Genomic DNA, 21,141 nt, shown 5'->3' on the forward strand with positions numbered 1-21,141 from the left:
TGGAGCAGCAAAATTGTGGGGGGAATACGATTTTTCATTTGCATTTATTTAGCCAGGATAGTCCACTCAGTAATACTTGCCACTGTTTTCCAGGGAGTCCTGGCTTCCATATAATCAATAAAACATATACAGCATACCCATTGGCATACATTCACAAGCACATCTAAAATCACATACACATCACACGCGGTAGCATACATACAAATCCAAGCACACATTACAACTATGTGTACTGCTCTTTTGAAGGCGGAAATGCTAGCTAGCTGTCATGTAGAGTCCAGCTTGTTCCAGAGCAATGGTCCAGATAACATTGTCCAGGAAGTTGATTTAATTCCACGTGGTTAGTTCTCTGGTCACACATCAGCTTCCACACTGTCTTTAGCTGGTCATATTTCCAGTTATAACAGAAATGGAGTGCATACATTTCTTAAAGCATAATTTTGTAAGGTGGTAAAACCTTAACTACAATGCAGCCATTCTCTCATTTGGTTTAGCTTACCTCTCCGGGCCGGATCTTGATATAGAAGTTACTCCTCTTGTAGGATATCTTGAGAATCTTTGGCCAGGCGAAGCGGTTGATCCTCAGGCGGTCGCGGTATATCAGGAGGCCGTTGGCACATACGCCCAGCATGATGTCAATCCCTTCTGAATCCTGGAGCAGCCAAGAGCCAGCATAGCAGAGTAGAGGATGATGAAAAGAGAGGAATAAGAGAGGGAAGGAGAGGAAATAAAGTAATATGTTGGTGTATAGGGTAAAATAAATCATCCTGCACAGTCACATAGGAACATAGACGCACAAAATGTCATATGTAACCAATAAAATCTCATAGTTTGAAACTGGATTAACATCTATGTTTTACACAATTCCATGTGGTTACAGCCTTAATTCCATGTGGTTACAGCCTTAATTCCATGTGGTTACAGCCTTAATTCCATGTGGTTACAGCCTTAATTCCATGTGGTTACAGCTTTAATTCCATGTGGTTACAGCCTTAATTCCATGTGGTTACAGCCTTAAATCCACGTGGTTACAGGGTTAAAACAGAAACAACTCAAAGTATCATCAAGTATTCCCACGGCTTGCTGGAACATTGTGAACTGCGGTGGAGCATTGTTCTAAGCAGCTCGCTCTGGCTCAGAGCATCATGAATTTGCGGCCAGTAAATTTGCGCCAGTAAATTTGAGGCCAGTAAATTTGCGCCCAGTAAATTTGCGCCCAGGCCTATATCAACGTTCTCAGGGCCTTTTCAAAAGTCCGAAATCAAAGTCAATATCTAGTGATCAGGCTGATGTAACAGCATACCTTGGCATGATGGAGATCCACCCCATACATGGATAGCTTCTTAGCATTTTCTAGGAAGTTGATTTCTGCGTCAGCTGGCGTCATACCCCTGAAACAAAAATACATCAACTCACACAGGAGAACACATTTAATATTTTAGAGTGGTAGGCCTGATATATCCATTCCCATGTCTCTTCCTCCACCTTTCGCCAAGAGCCAAGAGCTGTTGCCATGCCTGGACAGGGAGGGAGGAGACCCTGAGACTGGGGAAGTGTTGATAGTGTTGGCAAGGCCTCCATGTAGACAGCCATGACAGATGCCAGGGCAATGTGGTGGCATTTGTCAACATATGTATGGTGTGTTGTTGGACACTGTCTGAGTAGAGCTGTTTCAACAGGCTCCAATGTTTCCATATGAATGAGAGATGGAGATGAAACCAGTGGAGTAGTGGGGACTATTATGCAGGTATATGCTCTATACCCACTCAGTGGTCATTGCGTATACTCACTTCTTAATCCCCACTGATGCACATCAAAGTAGTTTAGTGGAGGTATACTCTGTGCCAATGATGTACTGTAGAACAATAGAGATATCATGCACAAAGTAACCTACACAAATGCAAAGCACATGAAATATATTCATGCGAGTCACACACATAGCCTGGTAGTTTCAGCGGAATACCATCTGTCAGGCAGCAAGAGTGCGCAGCTCTCAACTGGTAGGCACATGGAGCAGCTCACAGAAGAACGGCATCGGTAGTTGGTAATGGAGGAAAGGAAAGATGTTTCAATGTATGATATCTACCAGTAAATGCTAACAAAGGCAACAATGGGTATGCAAACCAGGTATTGAAAAAGTTTGGTCCGAGTCTTGTGTGGTGGAGTCTAGGAATATGGCTTTGCTGTTCTGTTCAGGGACTTTACAAGACTACTATGAGCCAGGAGACGTCACGGCCGGCTCTAAAATGGTCCTGGGTAGAGGTGGCGCGAGGGAGTGCACAGGTAAGTGTGTTGCAAAAGGAGGAGAAAGTGAGAGAATGATAAAAGTAGAGAGAAGCTGAATTCAGAAAGTAACTTAAGTTGGAGTATTGTTGCAGAAATAGGACGTGCTAGTTCTGGAAAAGGATTGTTCCATACCACCGAATGACTGTCATTAACGTTGGCTACACATGCCTCTCCCTAATGTCAATATGCCTTGTCTACTGCTGTTAACATTAGTTATTATTGTCTTATTTCACTGTAGAGCCCCCAGCCCTGCCCAACATGCCTTAGATAGCTATTTTGTCCCACCCCCCACACATGTGGAGTCCTCACCTGGCTTAAATGGTGCCACCAGAGACACAACCGCTCTCATCATCACTCAATGCCTAGGTTTACCTCCACTGTACTCACATCCTACCATACCTTTGTCTGTACACAATGCCCTGAATCTATTCTATCACGCACAGATATCTGCTCCTTTTATTCTCTGTTCCCAAAGCACTAGACGACCAGTTCTTATAGCCTGTAGCCGTACTCTTATCCTGCTCCTCCTCTGTTCCTCTGGGGATGTAGAGGTGAACCCAGGTCCTGTAGCCCCCAGCACCACACCTATTCCCCAGGCGCTCTCACTTGTTGACTTATGTAACCATAAAAGCCTTGGTTTCATGCATGTTAACATCAGACGCCTCCTCCCTAAGTGTGTTTTATTCACTGCTTTAGCACACTCCGACAACCCTGATGACCTATCCGTGTCTGAATCCTGGCTTAGGAAGGCCACCAAAATCCATCCCCAACTACAACATTTTCCGACAAGATAGAACTGCCAAAGGGGGCAGAGATGCAATCTACTGCAGAGATAACCTGCAGAGTTCTCTCATACTATCCAGGTCTGTGCCCAAACAATTCGAGCTTCTACTTTAAAAAATCCACCTTTCCAGAAATAAGTCTCTCACCTTTGCCGCTTGTTATAGACACCCTCAGCCCCCAGCTGTGCCCTGGACACCATATGTGAATTGAATACCCCCCATCTATCTTCAGAGTTCGTACTGTTAGGTGACCTAAACTGGGATATGCTTAACACCCCGGCCGTCCTACAATCTAAGCTAGATGCCCTCAATCTCACACAAATTTACAAAGAAACCTTCCAGGTACAATCCTAAATCCGTAACCATGGGTGCCCTCATAGATATCATCCTAACCAACTTGCCCTCTATATACACCTCTGCTGTCTTCAACCAGGATCTCAGCGATCACTGCCTCATTGCCTGCGTCCGTAATGGGTCCACGGTCAAACAACCATGCCTAATCACTGTTAAACACACCCTAAAACACTTCAGCGAGCAGGCCTTTCTAATCAACCTGGCCCGGGTATCCAGGAAGAACATTGACCTCATCCTGTCAGTAGAGGATGCCTGGTTGCTCTTTAGAAGTGTTTTTCTCACCATCTTAAATAAGCACGCCCTGTCCAAAAAATGCAGAACTAAGAACAGATGTAGCCCTTGGTGCACCCCAGACTTGACTGCCCTTGAGAAGCACAAAAACATCCTGTGGCGTATTGCATTTGAATCGAATAGCTCCTGTGATATGCAACTGTTCAGGGAAGTCAGGAACCAATATACACAGTCAGTTAAGAATGCTAAGGCTAGCTTTTTCAAACAGAAATTTGCATCCTGTAGCACTAATTCCAAAAAGTTTTGGGACACTATAAAGTCCATGGAGAATAAGAGCACCTCCTCCCAGCTGCCCACTGCACTGAGGCTAGGAAACACTGTCACCACCGATAAATCCACGATAATCGATAATTTCAACAAGCATTTTTTTTACGGCTGGCCATGCCTTCCACCTGGCTACCCTTACCCCGGACAACAGCTCTGCACCCCCGCAGAAACTTACTGCCTCGCCTGGTTCACCTTCTCAGATAGAGTTCAGTGTGTCAAATTGGAGGGCCTGCTGTCCAGACCACTGGCAGTCTCTATGAGGGTGCCACAGGGTTCCATTCTCGGGCTGACTCTTTTCTCTGTATTTATCAATGATGTCGCTCTTTCTGCTGGTGACTATCTGATCCACCTCTACGCAGATGACACCATTCTGTATACCTCTGACCCCTCTTTGGACACTGTGTTAACTAACCTCCAAACAAGCTTCACTGCCATACAACTCTCCTTCCGTAGCCTCCAACTGCTTTTAAATGCAAGTAAAACTAAGTGCATGCTCTTCAACCGATTGCTGCCTCGCACCCTCCCGTCCGACTAGCATCACAACTCTGGACGGTTCTGACTTAGAACATGTGGACAACTACAAACACCTAGGTGTCTGGTTAGACTGTAAATTCTCCTTTCAGACTCACAATAAGCATCTCCAATACAAAATGACATCTAGAATCAGCTTCCTATTTTGCAACAAAGCCTGTCGTGTCTTTACTATCATTAAAATACTTTTAGTTTTTATCAAAGATTCTCTGTAATTAGTATTACGCGATTAAACTGATTAATCATGTAACTTTAATTCAATAGGAAGTCGGGGCACCAAAGAAAATATTCAGATTACAAAGTTATAATTTTCCTAATATAACTTTTCAGATATTTTCATATCTGATCAATAGTCTTCTGATTAATGAATTATTTACCTCACGTTAGTCTCATTCCAAACATTGTAAAATGTTGGTTATCTGCATGAACCCAGTCACCACTATGAGTCATCCATACATCAATTGTCTTAAAATCATTTATTTACTAACTACGTAATTCACAGAAATGCATAAACAAACAATAGATAGTTACAAGGAAATGATAACGGAGTTTCCCTAGTGGGATAAACCGGCATCGCGGCTGTTTGGTGTACAAAAGGGATGTGGGGGTCGACTGAGATAAGACAACAAACAGTTGATAATTATAATAATTGAAATGCTAATCCTTTGCACATGAACGCTCACTCATTCGGGAACAATTGCAATCAATATATATATTTACCGATCACTGTACCTGTACACAGCCCATCTGTAAATAGCACACCCAACTGCCTCATCCCATATTGTTTTTTGTTTTTTTTGCTCCCCAGTATCTCTACTTGCACATCATCATCTGCACATCTACCACTCCACTGTTAATGCTAAATTGTAATTATTTCACCTCTATGGCAAATTTATTGCCATAGACTTGTACATAGACGTTTCTATTGTGTTATTGACTGTTCTATCCAATGTGTAACTTTGTGTTGTTGTTTTTGACGCACTGCTTGGCTTTATCTCGGCCAGGTAGCAGTTGTAAATGAGAACTTGTTCTCAGCTGGCCTACCTGGTTAAATGATTGGTTAAATATATATAAAAAAAATAGTTCAATCGATGGAGCTAGCTACCAGCCAGAGTGATGTTACTGTAGCTAGTTACCCATCGGAGTGATGGACATCAAGGAATTGTTAATAACAGCTGTGAGTTGAAGTGATTTTGTTATAAAAGATTTCTGTGAAAGTGATTGAACTTTCTGTTTATGTTTTGAAAGAAGAGGACATTAAAGTTGTGGACTTTTCAGTTGTTTGACATTACATAGTAGTGCAAGTATAAGAAGGGACACTGTTGGTCCAAACACACCAAGACAGTCGTGAAGAGGGCACGACAAAGCCTATTCCCCCTCAGGAAACTAAAAAGATTTGGCATAGGTCCTGAGATCCTCAAAAGGTTATACAGCTACAACATCAAGAGCAGCCTGACTGGTTCCATCACTGCCTGGTACGGCAACTACTCGGCGTCTGACCACAAGGCACTACAGAGGGTAGTGCGTACGGCCCAGTACATCACTGGGCTAAGCTGCCTGCCATCCAGGACCTCTACACCAGGCGGTGTCAAAGGAAGGCCCTAAATATTGTTAAAGACCCCAGCCACCCCAGTCATAGACTGTTCTCTCTACTACTGCATGGCAAGCTGTACCGGAGTGCCAAGTCTAGGACAAAAAGGCTTCTCAACATTTTTACCTCCAAGCCATAAGCCACCTGAACAGGTAATCAAATAGCTACCCGGACTATTGCATTGTGTGCCTCCCCCCAACCCCTCTTTTTATGCTGCTGCTACTCTCTGTTTATCATATACGCATAATCACTTTAACTATACATTAATGTACATGCTACCTCAACTGGGCCGACCAACCAGTGCTCCCGCACAGTGGCTAACCCGGCTATCTGCATTGTGTCCCACCCACCACCCGCCAACACCTTTTTTATGCTACTGCTACTCTTTGTTCATCATATATGCATAGTCACTTTAACCATATCTACATGTACATACTACCTCAATCAGCCTGACTAACCGGTTTCTGTATGTAGCCTCGCTACTTTTATAGCCTCACTACTGTATATACAGTGCCTTGCGAAAGTATTTGGCCCCCTTGAACTTTGCGACCTTTTGCCACATTTCAGGCTTCAAACATAAAGATATAAAACTGTATTTTTTTTGTGAAGAATCAACAACAAGTGGGACACAATCATGAAGTGGAATGACATTTATTGGATATTTCAAACTTTTTTAACAAATCAAAAACTGAAAAATTGGGCGTGCAAAATTATTCAGCCCCCTTAAGTTAATACTTTGTAGCGCCACCTTTTGCTGCGATTACAGCTGTAAGTCGCTTGGGGTATGTCTCTATCAGTTTTGCACATCGAGAGACTGACATTTTTTCCCATTCCTCCTTGCAAAACAGCTCGAGCTCAGTGAGGTTGGATGGAGAGCATTTGTGAACAGCAGTTTTCAGTTCTTTCCACAGATTCTCGATTGGATTCAGGTCTGGACTTTGACTTGGCCATTCTAACACCTGGACATGTTTATTTTTGAACCATTCCATTGTAGATTTTGCTTTATGTTTTGGATCATTGTCTTGTTGGAAGACAAATCTCCGTCCCAGTCTCAGGTCTTTTGCAGACTCCATCAGGTTTTCTTCCAGAATGGTCCTGTATTTGGCTCCATCCATCTTCCCATCAATTTTAACTATCTTCCCTGTCCCTGCTGAAGAAAAGCAGGCCCAAACCATGATGCTGCCACCACCATGTTTGACAGTGGGGATGGTGTGTTCAGGGTGATGAGCTGTGTTGCTTTTACGCCAAACATAACGTTTTGCATTGTTGCCAAAAAGTTCAATTTTGGTTTCATCTGACCAGAGCACCTTCTTCCACATGTTTGGTGTGTCTCCCAGGTGGCTTGTGGCAAACTTTAAACAACACTTTTTATGGATATCTTTAAGAAATGGCTTTCTTCTTGCCACTCTTCCATAAAGGCCAGATTTGTGCAATATACGACTGATTGTTGTCCTATGGACAGAGTCTCCCACCTCAGCTGTAGATCTTTGCAGTTCATCCAGAGTGATCATGGGCGTCTTGGCTGCATCTCTGATCAGTCTTCTCCTTGTATGAGCTGAAAGTTTAGAGGGACGGCCAGGTCTTGGTAGATTTGCATTGGTCTGATACTCCTTCCATTTCAATATTATCGCTTGCACAGTGCTCCTTGGGATGTTTAAAGCTTGGGAAATCTTTTTGTATCCAAATCCGCCTTTAGACGTTTTCACAACAGTAACCAGACCTGCCTGGTGTGTTCCTTGTTCTTCATGATGCTCTCTGCGCTTTTAACGGACCTCTGAGACTATCACAGTGCAGGTGTATTTATACGGAGACTGGATTACACACAGGTGGATTGTATTTATCATCATTAGTCATTTAGGTCAACATTGGATCATTCAGAGATCCTCACTGAACTTCTGGAGAGAGTTTGCTGCACTGAAAGTAAAGGGGCTGAATAATTTTGCACGCCCAATTTTTCAGTTTTTGATTTGTTAAAAAAGTTTGAAATATCCAATAAATGTCGTTCCACTTCATGATTGTGTCCCACTTGTTGTTGATTCTTCACAAAAAAATACAGTTTTATATCTTTATGTTTGAAGCCTGAAATGTGGCAAAAGGTCGCAAAGTTCAAGGGGGCCGAATACTTTCGCAAGGCACTGTATATAGCCTGTTGTTTTATTTTTTTACCTACCTATTGTTCACCTAATACCTTTTTTGCACTATTGGTTAGAGCCTGTAAGTAAGCATTTCACTGTAAGGTGAATGAATACCTGTTGTATTCAGCACACGTGACAAATAAACTTTGATTTGATTTGATTTGATTTGTTAATGTGAACATTCATGCCTAATTAGCCATTCAAAGGAGAAGAATATTACCATGACAACGTTGCAGACTACTTCTATTGTTTTAGTCTCTGCCAGCCCTCATACAGACTCCATGAACACAGTAACAGTTGTCATTCTTTATTTTTTGTTTGTTTATTTGTTTGTTATTGTGATATCTGAGATAAATGCCATAAGACTGCAAGGTTGTATTGCTATGTTTTCAATGGTTGTCTTCAAGCTAGGCTACACATGCAGCTGAGGTAGATTACAGTAGGCTATTCTGTGAACTTTGAAATTATGCCTGTTGTGTTGTTGCCTAAAACAGACAATATATTTTCATTATTTTAAAGCAGAATTGTCTTTTCTTGAGTACTGCCTTGGGGTAGGGGGCCTAACCTGTCTTAGGTATTGGGATGTATTGCAGGTGGATGCTCCATGCTATTAACCACATAATCTGAGTGAGTTATTTTTTTAACGTTTCACCCTATGCTATTAGGAAAGATGCCACTAATACTAAGTACTGTTGTGAGGTTAAATGTGTTGGACAATAGAGACGCAGCTCTGGTTGTTATCTGAGAAAAACCCTACAAAAACAGCTATTTTCTACCTGTTATACTTAGTTAAATCTTTGCGATGTGCAATTCAGTCAACATGCTCTGTTTGAATGAATATTTCTAAAGGCTTTCCCAAAAAACCTTCCCAGTTAAATGCTAACTGCAAAGAACGTCTCCTGGCAGAATGATATCGTGATGATTTGTATCAATGGGAGGGCACTTGTTTTTCAAACTCTGCCATCGCATGTACTCTGTAGGCCAACATTGTTGTACAGTTGGCCTATAGAAACACCGCTAGCCAAACTGTCTCTTGATAGGTGCATAACTGAATTAAAGGGCAACTACACCCTCCCCCTCAAAAATTCCCAAATATCAAAAATGTTTTCCTGATATTGATTAAGAGCATTGTTGTGGACGAATTACATCATATTTTTATTTTATTTTTTATTTTTATTAAACCTGAAAAAACCTATAGGAAAACATAGAATTTTGAAACAGGGCGCTTTCCTTTGCCAGGCGGGCCGTTTGATCTGAGTATACCCATTTCTCCAGGCACCACTACACCACTGGATGTAACCACAATGGATTTACTACAAACATGCAACTGAAATAAATCTAACTGGGCCAAGAGCATTTATTCTGATCATGTGACCATAGTCATGGCCCTATCATTTTTCTGGTGGTCAGAAGATACTCTTGACCCTGACCATAACTCCTACCTGTAGTTACGATGGAGCTCCATGACCCTCTCCTCCAGCTCTCGCGTCTGATTGGGAGCGAAGCGGAAGTCACTGACGTAGTCGGGACCGTGGTCATCGGTGTCATAGTCTCCCAGCTCGGCCTGCACGGCATAGGAACCCAGCAGGGCGTGGGTCACGAAGGAGCAGGGCAGACGGCCTGACAACATGTCATCTCTCAGCTGAAGACACAGGTAGTACCTGTCATAAAAGAGAGAGAGGGGGGGGGGGCAAGACAAGGGGAGAGGGACTAGTTCAAATAAGGTCTCACCAAAGGCAAGCTCCAATGAGAATGTTGAGGAGTTAATCCATAACAGCCAGTGGAACTCCAAATGTAGCTAAACCTGTAAATAGAGTATGTTTTTGAATCCTTTGCAGTGAAATATGCCCTGTAAATGATTACAATGGTAAAAAGTATTTCTGTACAAACGTTTGTTGTTTGACAGAGATAGTTCAATGTGAGAACTGATAATCATGAGAGACTTTGCGTGCTGCCAGTTTATATGTATGTACAGCATGTGTGTGTGTATATAAAAACAGTATGTGAGAATGCTATGGGGGCCTCTTCACACTGCTCTGCTGTACAACAGTACCTGGTGATGTCCTCTGTCAACTGGGAGGGGTCTGGAGGGTAGAACTTGACAGAGAAGGCAAAGTGCCAGGGAGCAGCTGAGGAGCGACACAGGAGATGTGATGAGTTTACTCCCCATGTGGACTGGACATGTATCACAAAGGTGTGAGTGACACACATGCAATAATAACAGTAGTAATAATAACAACCATAATAATAGTAATAATTAGGAGGGTGCTTATATTTGTCCTATTTCACACATGTACAAGTATGTATTAAAACACATGTGGGAATTGGTAATGTGCGTATCCCAACTCCCCCTGAGACACCCTCAGAGAGTGGGGTCACATGTATGACATGCCATAAAATCACCATAACATGTGTCACAATAAAGATCTATTTGTGTGAACAGGCTCCAGCAGCAGCATAGTAATACACTTATGTTAAACAAACTCATTATATCATCTTGCATAATGGGACTAAAGCTTCTGATTCTACTGCATAAGTATTTAGCAGGTTACCAACGTAATTAGACCAGTAAATAGCATCATTTTATCATTCCCATTGTATACGGCCTGATATACCACAGCTTTCAGCCAATCAGCATTCAGGAATCGAACCATGTGTGTGCTGCGTGTGGGCCGAGGATACTCACTGCGCATCTGCTTCTTGATCTCCTTGGAGGGGTCCAACCAATTCTGAAAGACATATAGGAGAGACAGAAATAATTCCCAGGGGTCTCTGAGAGAAGTGGCTAATGCACACCCTGTTGCCACACACTCATTCACCCTGCAGCTCTAATTGCAGATGGTGATTCTAGTGAAAGCATTTGCATATGGTTCTATAGAAAGAGGAGGAGAGGGATGCAGGAGGAACCCTCCCCCATTGAGACTTTCAGCATGAGGAGATGAGAGTGGCAGGCCCAGCATCTGTTTGCCCATTGTGACAGTAAATGACCACCGGCCAGTTAATATCCTATCAGCTTGTATCACACCAGATCTGTACAATGACATCATTCAGCATGAGCGGCGCTGTTTCTGACACTCCTCCTGCTGCCTTGTGCTAATAAAACGTCCTCCTTCAACGCACACCCTCGTTTCCCTTGTGAAATCTCTCAGATCATTCCCTGCCCTTTGACAATGTGTACTGTTAATGTAGTTGAACGGGAAGAGTGAATATGCCTATTGCATGGTTAATAACGCAGACAGCCGTATGCCGAACCACAAACAGTGAGCTTCCCAGCATCCCGAGCCTGAGTGGCACATCCCAGCTGCTGAGTAAGGCTGAAAGCTTTTTTGGCAGTCACTATCACTTCTGCCAGAGTGAAATCAGGAGTGGAAAAGGTTGAAACAGCACAGCAGTCTCCAACATCTTCTTTGGAAAACCACAAGTGTTCCTGACAACTTCAGAACACACAACCTGAAAAATAGACACACCTGCAAAAATACACACTAATAAACTGAGATCCAACCACAAACTCTCTCTCTTTCTCTCTCTCACACACACACACACACACACACCCCGGGTGAGGTCCATTTGCATTTGAGTAATTTAGCAGATGCTCTTCTCCAGAGCGAATTACAGTGCATTCATCTTAAGATAGCTAGGTGAATAAACCACATATCTTAGTCGTAGTAATTACAGTCATGGCCAAACGTTTTGAGAGTGAAACAAATGTTAATTTCCACAAAGTCTGCTGCCTCAGTGTCTTTAGATATTTTTGTCAGATGTTACTATGGCATACTGAAGAATAATTACAAGCATTTCATAAGTGTCAAAGGCTTTTATTGACAATTACATGAAGTTGATGCAAAGAGTCAATATTTGCAGAATTGACCCTTCTTTTTCAAGACCCCTGCAATCCGCCCTGGCATGCTGTCAATTAACTTCTGGGCCACATCCTGACTGATGGCAGCCCATTCTTGCATAATCAATGCTTGGAGTTTGTCAGAATTTGTAGGGTTTGTTTGTCTACACGCCTCTTGAGGATTGACCACAAGTTCTCAATGGCATTAAGGTCTGGGGAGTTTCCTGGCCATGGACACAAAATATTGATGTGTTGTTCCCCAAGCCACTTAGTTATCACTTTTGCCTTATAGCAAGGTGCTCCATCATGCTGGAAAAGGCATTATTCGTCACCAAACTGTTCCTGGATGGTTGGGAGAAGTTGCTCTCGGAGGATGTGTTTGTACCATTCTTATTCATGGCTGTGTTCTTAGGCAAAATTGTGAGTGAACCCACTCCCTTGGCTGAGAAGCAACCCCACGCATGAATTGTCTCAGGATGCTTTACTGTTGGCATGACACAGGACTGATGGTAGCGCTCACCTTGTCTTCTCCGGACAAGCTTTTTTCCAGATGCCCCAAACAATTGGAAAGGGGATTTATCAGAAAAAATGACTTTACCCCAGCCCTCAGAAGTCCAATCCCTGTACCTTTTGCAGAATATCAGCCTGTCCCTGATGTTTTTCCTGGAGAGAAGTGGCTTCTTTGCTGCCCTTCTTGACACCAGGCCATCCTCCAAAAGTCTTCGCCTCACTGTGCGTACAGATGCACTCACACCTGCCTGCTGCCATTCCTGAGCAAGCTCTGTACTGGTGGTGCCCCAATCCCGCAGCTGAATCAACTTTAGGAGATGGTCCTGGTGCTTGCTGGACTTTCTTGGGCACCCTGAAGCCTTCTTCACAACAATTGAACCGCTCTCCTTGAAGTTCTTGATGGTCTGATAAATGGTTGATGTAGGTGCAATCTTACTGGCAGCAATATCCTTGCCTGTGAAGCCCTTTTTGTGCAAAGCAATGATGACGGTTTCCTTTCAGGTAACCATGGTTGACAGAGAACAATGATTCCAAGCACCACCCTCCTTTTGAAGCTTCCAGTCTGTTATTCAAACTCAATCAGCATGACAAAGTGATCTCCAGCCTTGTCCTCGTCAACACTCACACCTGTGTTAATGAGAGAATCACTGACATGATGTCAGCTGGTCCATTTGTGGCAGGGCTGAAATGCAGTGGAAATATTTTGGGGGGATTTGCATGGCAAAGAGGGACTTTGCAATTAATTGCAGTTCATCTGATCACTCTTCATAACATTCTGGAGTATATGCAAAATGCCATCATACAAACTGAGGCAGCAGTCTTTGTGAAAATTAATATTTGTGTAATTCTCAAAACTTTTGGCCACGACTGTACATTTTCCTCAATATATCAGCAAAGTCAGAGCTAGTAGGAAAGGGGGGGAATGACATGACTAGACTGACATGTCTTATTTCAGATACTATTAGAAGTGTTTCAGACATTTGAGAGTTTCGGACGTTTTCAAAAAATTGTCAGGGACTCCGCTGTCCTAGCATCAGGGGGAAGCTGGTTCAACCATTGGGGTACTAGGGCAGAGAAAAGCTTTGGTCCTCCAGTGTTAAATCAGCGTGCTAAACACATTAATAAGCAGCAGTAATTTATTATCCTCAAGAATCTATCTAACGTCGGCCTGGGCCAAAGATCACTCAATTACGAAAAAGGCCCTGGGTCTTTTGTCTCCTCTCTGTAGAGCACTCCATTAGTAATAACAACTGTTCTCACTGTTCTGCTACAAGGAGACTGCAGTCATAGTTCACAAAGCAATCATAAACACAATTAATGTTCTCCCAAATGGTGTGGAGATAATATTCTCAAGGAGAGGCAGAGAGGAGTGTCTGAGAACTATGTTTCTTAGAGCTTGGTGAGAGCCTGGTTATCCTAGGGTTATTTTGCATACAATCTTCCCATAACGCCCTGGGAATGGTTTCAGGATAGTTACTTGGCTTTGAAACATTCTCAGCACATTTAAAGCTGAAACCATGTTTCTTAGAGCTTGGTGAGAGTTTATGTACATTTTGCAGCAGGACCGTATTTATTTTCAAATATTAGTTTGATGATCCCTTTCCATAAAAACCAAGACTACTTTGCTTTCAATGACTTTGAGAAAACCCGGCCCACAAGACCCACTCTCATCACATCCCTCTCCCGAGTCTGAGAGCCCGGGGACTCACACTTTACCCGGGGGTGCGGCTTGGCCTGGCGGCGCTGAAATGAACATTCTCAAGGCCATCAAACTACGACGCTCTGAGATAGTTGAAATGAAAACGGAGGTAGTTGCAACAATTGAGGCCCGAATACAGGTTTCTGTTACTTTAAAAGCAGATCTAACCATCCTGTGGAATGAGACAGTGCCAGCAATCACATCAATCAAAACAACAACAAAGTTGCACACTACAATGATTGCAGCACTGGAGATCTCCGCTACCAATGTCTACGACTTAACCACCTGCCTGGAGGCTGACGTGAAACCTGGCTGTGGATTTCAAAAAGGTGCAGGAGAGTTGTATGAGTTTATTGGGATTCTCTCCCCACAATAATCTGAGACTGGTATCGGTCCAAGAGTCAGGGGAAATGCCTCGCGCCACGGATTTAATTTCTGGGCTGCTGAAGGATGGTCTTGCCTTAGATGAGAAGCCCCTGATTGATTGGGCCCACCGGTCGCTGCTCCCAAAGCCCCGGGATGGTGAGAGGCATAATTCTTTGAGTGCAATTTTTCCATGAGAATATGGAGATTCTCTGACGAGCCCCCAATACCACTCTGAGCTTTCAAGTACAGAGCTTCTCCATCTACCAGGACTACTCCCCCACTGTTTCCAGGCTGCTCGCAGCTTTTGGACAGGCCAAATGACTGCTACGGACCATCCAGGTGTGAAGTATGGACTGCGATTCCTGGCCCGTTTATGGCTATCTCATAATGGTAAAGACTACACATTTGAGTCTCTGGATGAGGCTATGGCTCACATTCAACGTCACATCAAGAAGTCTTGAACTTGCTCATAGATCAGCAACTGTTGCTTGCGAACTGTGGATAAGCGGGACTGTGGGTTTAGGTTTAACACTGCACTCTCACAGACATACTGTGCGAAGAGAACATGTTCTATTTAGGCTTGTACCTCGTTTGTGAGGTTGAGTTCTAATGTTGTCATTCTGTCTTTTTAGTTTTTTTTCTGTACTTTTTCCAAATATCTTGCACCGTACATTATTACTCAGAGACAAGTTATTCTGGGGTTTTTGGGTACTCATTGCTTTTCCACTCTATGCTCTAATGACAGGGTTGTATCACGGGAGTGCTCAGGGTTGCCGAGATAATACGATCAAGAACATTTAATGGAACATCAAAGGGGTTAACAATCCCGTGAAGCGTAAGAGGGTGCTGACACAATTTAAGGGTTTGAATGCAAATGTTGCATTTCTACATGAGACTCACTTGAGGACTGGTGAGCATTTTAGGATGCGTAGGGACTTGCTTGTTTGTAGGTGACCAAATACTTATTTTCCACCATAATTTGCAAATAAATTCATAAAAAATCCTACAATGTGATTTTCTGGATTTTTTTTCTCATTTTGTCTGTCATAGTTGAAGTGTACATCTATGATGAAAATTACAGGCCTCTATCATCTTTTTAAGTGGGAGAACTTGCACAATTGGTGGCTGACTAAATACTTTTTTGCCCCACTGTATGTTCTGCTCTACCATAGGGTAGTCTCTCAAAGCATACCTACGTGGCAAAATTATTTCTTATACAGCCAACCAAAACAAAGTTTGCTCTCAGCAACTTCAGGACCTGAACGAATCCATAGCCACATTGGATGAGAAGTATGCTACAGATCCTTCCTCTGATCTACAATAAAAAGCGCCAACTACTCCAATCTGAAATTGATGAGCTTTCTACCAGGCAAGCTGAACAGTTACTCTTGCGAGCTCGATACAGAGTGTATAAACAAGGCGACAAGGCCAGTAAACACCTTGCACATCAGATCCGTAAATCTGAGGCCTCATGTTTAATCCCACAAATAAGGACCCTGTCTGTTGCCATCACATTTATACATAAAGAGATCAATGATCAATTCAAACAATTTTACTCTGCGCTATACACCTCTGAATATCCTCAAGACCCTTTGCTGATTGATTCATTCTTTAATGGCTTGAATATGCCTTCAATTGATACAGACACCCATGACTATCTAGAAGAAGAATTTACACCGGAGGAGATTGCAACAGCAGTGTCCGCAATGAAAAGTGGTAAATCACCGGGTCCGGACGGTTTTCCAACCAAATTTTACAGGACGTTTTCTGGTCTGCTTTGCCCATTCTCTTCTCGATTATTTGCAGAGTGCCTTAATACCTCAAAGCTACCGCCTAGTCTTTATCAGGCTTCAATTTCATTACTATTGAAGAAAAACAAAGACCCCCTGGAATGTGGATCCTATCGCCCAATCTCGCTTTTAAACTTACAAAATCCTAGCCAAGCTGTCAGCCATCTGTATGGACGGTTCACTGCACCAAGTAATACACTCTGACCAGACTGGCTTTGTGAGAAATAGGCATTTGTTTTTCAATATTAGACGCCTTATGAATATACTGTACTCCCCAGCATCGGGGGACGCGGAGATGGTGGTCTCACTTGATGCAGAAAAAGCTTTTCACCGTGTTGAGTGGGACTACCTAACAGCTGCCCTTCATAGATTTGGCTTTGGCCCCAAATTCATTGCGTGGATAAAGATTATTTATTTTTCCCCCATGGCTTTGGTACGGACTAACAACTTGTCCTCTGACTATTTTCCCTTGCACCGCGGATCCAGAGAGGGTTGTCCACTCTCCCCCCTGTTGTTTGCTTTGGCAATCGAGCCTTTCGCCATTGGACTATGCTCTAATGATGCCATTCAAGGTATAATCAGGACGGGCTTAGAGCAGAAAGTCTCGCTGTATGCTGACAACCTACTTTTGTTCATCTCTAACCTTGATACCTCATTGCCAACTGCCTTATCTGTTCTTAAAGAGTTTGGATCAATCTCAGTGTCAGATGTAAAACGGAACCAGCCACACTGTTGCATATGTTTTGGGGCTGTCATAAACAGTCAGGTTTCTGGGAATTAATATTTAAATGTTTCTCTGACATATATGACACTGTTATAGATCCCTCTCCCCTTACAGCCCTTTTTGGAGTACTGCCCATGGGTACCCCCCTGTCAAGAATCCAGTTGGACGCTGTTGCTTATACAACTCTTTTAGCTAGACAGCTAATACTACAGAACTGGAAGATGGCAGCTCCCCCATCTTATAAAAATTGGGTGAGAGATGTGTTGTGCTCTCTGAAACTAGAAAAAAATATATTCAATACACGTGGGAACCCCAAACTGTTTTATGAGGCTTGGGCTCCATTCCGGTCTTACTTTAAACAGTCCATCCAGTGATGGCATTCATATTAAAACAAAAATAAGTCTGTATTTGACTCCCCTGTGACTTAAGGTTTGGATGAGCATTTCTTTCTGTTTTTTTTTTGGGGGGGGGCATTAAGGTTGATGATGTGCTTATTGATTGTGACCTGCGGATGCCTTATTCATCTTGCCCGGTTAGAGACTATAATGTGAGCTTGTTTTGCCCTGTTTTTTTTTTTTACATTTTGTTCACACTTACATACAATTATTATATATGTTTTCTTCTTTTAAAGCATTGTAAACGTTATTTTTGGTCCAGTGGATGGTCGGTGGGTTTTCCATGACAGTCTGTGAGTGGTTGCATTTCTCCACCCCTATCACTTGACTGTTTACAGGAACAATGGTGAGGTGTTTGCTCTATCCCTGTACTACAGATTGCTCTTTAACTTTTGTAGCCTTCTGCCCAGTGTGTTTAACTTCTCTAAAGTATGGTATCTTTAAAGCAATTTTTTTGTAGTATTTTTTCTAGTTGAGTATAATTTTCTAGTTGAGTATATATATTGTTTTGTGTTGTCTTGTGTATAAAACTGAATAAACAGAGTGTTATAGGGCTGTCATTCCCATTGAAAGGAAGTCTAAGAAAAGGTAGATCTGTTCTATGTGTGCTATTTCTATGCTTCCCATTCTTAAGTTTCGTTTTGGCGTCAAAAGACTGAAAATACAATATTTTTTGGTTATGGAACAGGTACTTCACAGCAGTTTAGATGGTACAATAATTATCTACACTATGCTTCCTTGTTTTGTCACATAACCTGGAATTAGGCAAACTAATAGAATATTTGCAACCAGGAAACGGCGAAGGAATTCTGCATAGTGCATCTTTAAGAAATTGACAAAATAACATTATTTTACAGAACATTACTTTAACAGAACGTTTCCTAAAAGTTCAAACATCGTTACCTTGAATTACATTTTTGGTAATGGTTCTAGGCACTGGTGCAACACTGTTTCTCTGGATCCCCAGCAAGGTCGGAGTTCAATGCAACAGCATACTTTATATATTATATAAAATAATTCAACTGGTGTACTTCAGAGTAACGTTTCCTACAAGTTCCCTCATGGTTCCATTTAAAGTCATGTTCCCAAATTGTTCCAAGAACATTAAGAAAACTTCCCATAAAATATCACAAGAAAACTATAGTAACATTCAAAGAACATTCTAAGAATGTTATGTAAAAACATATACAGTACATTCCCTTTTCAGCATCAACTAAACACCCTCTATCTTATTGTGTTTAGTTTTGTTGGCCACACCTGATCTTAATGAGTGCTTGTTTCCTTTTAAATTGGGTCTGTTTAAATAGACTACAATGAACAGCTTTGTATGAATATAAAAAAAACATGGCATGCTATCTCCATCCTTGAATCTCAAATCAAATCAAATCCAATTTTATTTGCCACATACACATGGTTAGCAGATGTTAATGCGAAATTCTTGTGCTTCTAGTTCTGACAATGCAGTAATAACCAATGAGTAATCTAACCTAACAATTCAAAAACTACTACCTTATACACACAAGTGTAAAGGGAGAAAGAACATGTACATAAAGATATATGAATGAGTGATGGTACAGAACGGTATAGGCAAGATGCAGTAGATGGTATCGAGTACATTATATACATATGAGATTAGTAATGTAGGGTATGTAAACAAAGTGGCATAGTTTAAAGTGGCTAGTGATACATGTATTACATAAAGATGCAGTAGATGATATAGAGTACAGCATATACATATACATATGAGATGAGTAATGTAGGATATGTAAACATTATATTAAGCAGCATTGTTTAAAGTGGCTAGTGATATATTTTTACATCAATTTCCATTATTAAAGTGGCTGGAGTTGAGTCGGTGTGTTGGCAGCAGCCACTCAATGTTAGTGGTGGCTGTTTAACAGTCTGATGGCCTTGTGCATCTCAGTGATTTATTGTGCCACAATATTATGTATGATTTATGCCTAAGCAAATCAAATTAATTTCCATGTATCTTATCTGTGCTTGGAGTTCAAAACAATTAACCTGAGCTAGCAGTGTCCCTGCCACCTAAAATTGTATGTTCCCAGAACAGACTAAATGTTCACTTCTGTTTTCAGAACATCTAAAAAAACGTTAAGTTTTACCGGACAGGAAACTTATGACTTCATTCCAAAAACAAATTGGAACCCAAAAACGTACATTCAAACAAATTCAAATTAACCATGGAATGTGCCAGCTGGGAAGGACATTTTAATCACATATTGTTTGGCTGAGAGTCACTGAGGACCCCAGACAGTATAGGCTACCATGAGATAAGCCTGATATTGAAGAGGAGACCTACCTGCTCTCAGAGGTACCTATGCTGTGAGAAATAACATCTTTCAACATTTACCTCTATTGTTTCAGACTCTCTCACACATAAACACACATGCACGCACACACCACACACAGAAACACAATTTATTCTCTTCTCCAGACAGAACTGGCTCCAAAACCTCAACCGTTTGTGACAAATCAGATCACAACATGTTGTTCTGTAACTGCTACAGTTTTTTTTAATTGCTCTGGTACACTACATGACCGAAGGTATGTGGACACCTGCTCGTCGAATGTCTCATTCCAAAATCATGGGCATTAATATGGAATTGGTTCCCCCTTTGCTGCTATAATAGCTTCCACTCTTCTGGGAAGGCTTTCCACTAGATGTTGGAGCATTTCTGCAGGGACTGTTGGGTGATTAGACCTGGCTCGCAGTTGGCGTTCCAATTCATCCCAAAGGTTTTTGATTGGGTTTAGGTCAGGGCTCTGAGCAGTCCAGTCAAGTTCTTCCTCACCGATCTCGACAAACTATTTCTGTATGAACCTTGCTTTGTGCACCGGGGCAATGTCATGCTGAAACAGGAAAGGCCTTCCCCAAACTGTTGCCACAAAGTTGGAAGCACAGAATGTTCTAGAATGTCATTGTATGTTGTAGCGTTAAGATTTCCCTTCACTGGAACTAAGGGGCCTAGCCTGAACCATGAAAAATAGCCCCAGATCATTATTCTTCCTCTGCCAAACTTTACAGTTGGCACTATGCAGTTGGCAGAATGCAGGTAGCGTTCTCCTGGCATCCACCAAACCCAGATTTGTCCGTCGGACTGCCAGATGGTGAAGAGTGATTCATCACTACAGAGAATGCGTTTCCAATGCTCCAGAGTCCAATGGCGGCGAGCTTCACACCACTACAGCCGACGCTTGGCATTGCGCATGGTGATCTTATGCTTGTGTGCGGCTGCTTGGCTATGGAAACCAATTTCATGAAGCTCCTGACAAACAGTTCTTGTGCTGAAGTTGCTTCCAGAGGCAGTTTGGAACTCGGTAGTGAGTGTTGCAACCGAGGACAGACTATTTGTACGCGCTACGCATTTCAGCACTTGGCGGTCCCATTCTTTGAGCTTGTGTGGCCTACCATTTCGCGGCTGAGCCATTGTTGCTCCTAGACTTTTCACCTTCACAATAACAGCACTTACAGTTGACCGGGGAAGATCTAGCAGGGCAGAAATTTTACAAACTGATTTGTTGGAAAGGTGGCATGTTATGACTGTGCCACGTTGAAAGTCA

General features: G+C 42.3%; 1 protein-coding gene and 1 long non-coding RNA gene across 37 annotated transcripts in view; one reads left to right on the top strand and one right to left on the bottom strand.

Moving 5' to 3' along the window:
* Nucleotides 1–21,141, bottom strand: part of LOC110494609 (band 4.1-like protein 1) — a 180,855-nt gene that overhangs the window by 54,440 nt on the left and 105,274 nt on the right. For all 36 annotated transcript variants that reach the window (XM_036950706.2, XM_036950701.2, XM_036950699.2 and 33 more), the window contains exons 5-9: nt 10,924–10,966; nt 10,291–10,366; nt 9,680–9,898; nt 1,304–1,391; nt 500–652 (exon numbers count right to left, since the gene is read on the bottom strand). In XM_036950706.2, coding sequence (XP_036806601.2) covers nt 500–652; nt 1,304–1,391; nt 9,680–9,898; nt 10,291–10,366; nt 10,924–10,966 — 579 coding nt within the window. The remainder of the gene's footprint in view (nt 1–499; nt 653–1,303; nt 1,392–9,679; nt 9,899–10,290; nt 10,367–10,923; nt 10,967–21,141) is intronic.
* LOC149976104 (uncharacterized) overlaps nt 1–21,141 on the top strand; it is a 101,635-nt gene that overhangs the window by 29,757 nt on the left and 50,737 nt on the right. The gene's annotated exons all lie outside the window — the stretch shown is intronic.

Source organism: Oncorhynchus mykiss, chromosome 17, assembly GCF_057628025.1.
Source record: "Oncorhynchus mykiss isolate SJ-2025 chromosome 17, ASM5762802v1, whole genome shotgun sequence".
NCBI classification, from domain to species: Eukaryota; Metazoa; Chordata; class Actinopteri; order Salmoniformes; family Salmonidae; genus Oncorhynchus; species Oncorhynchus mykiss.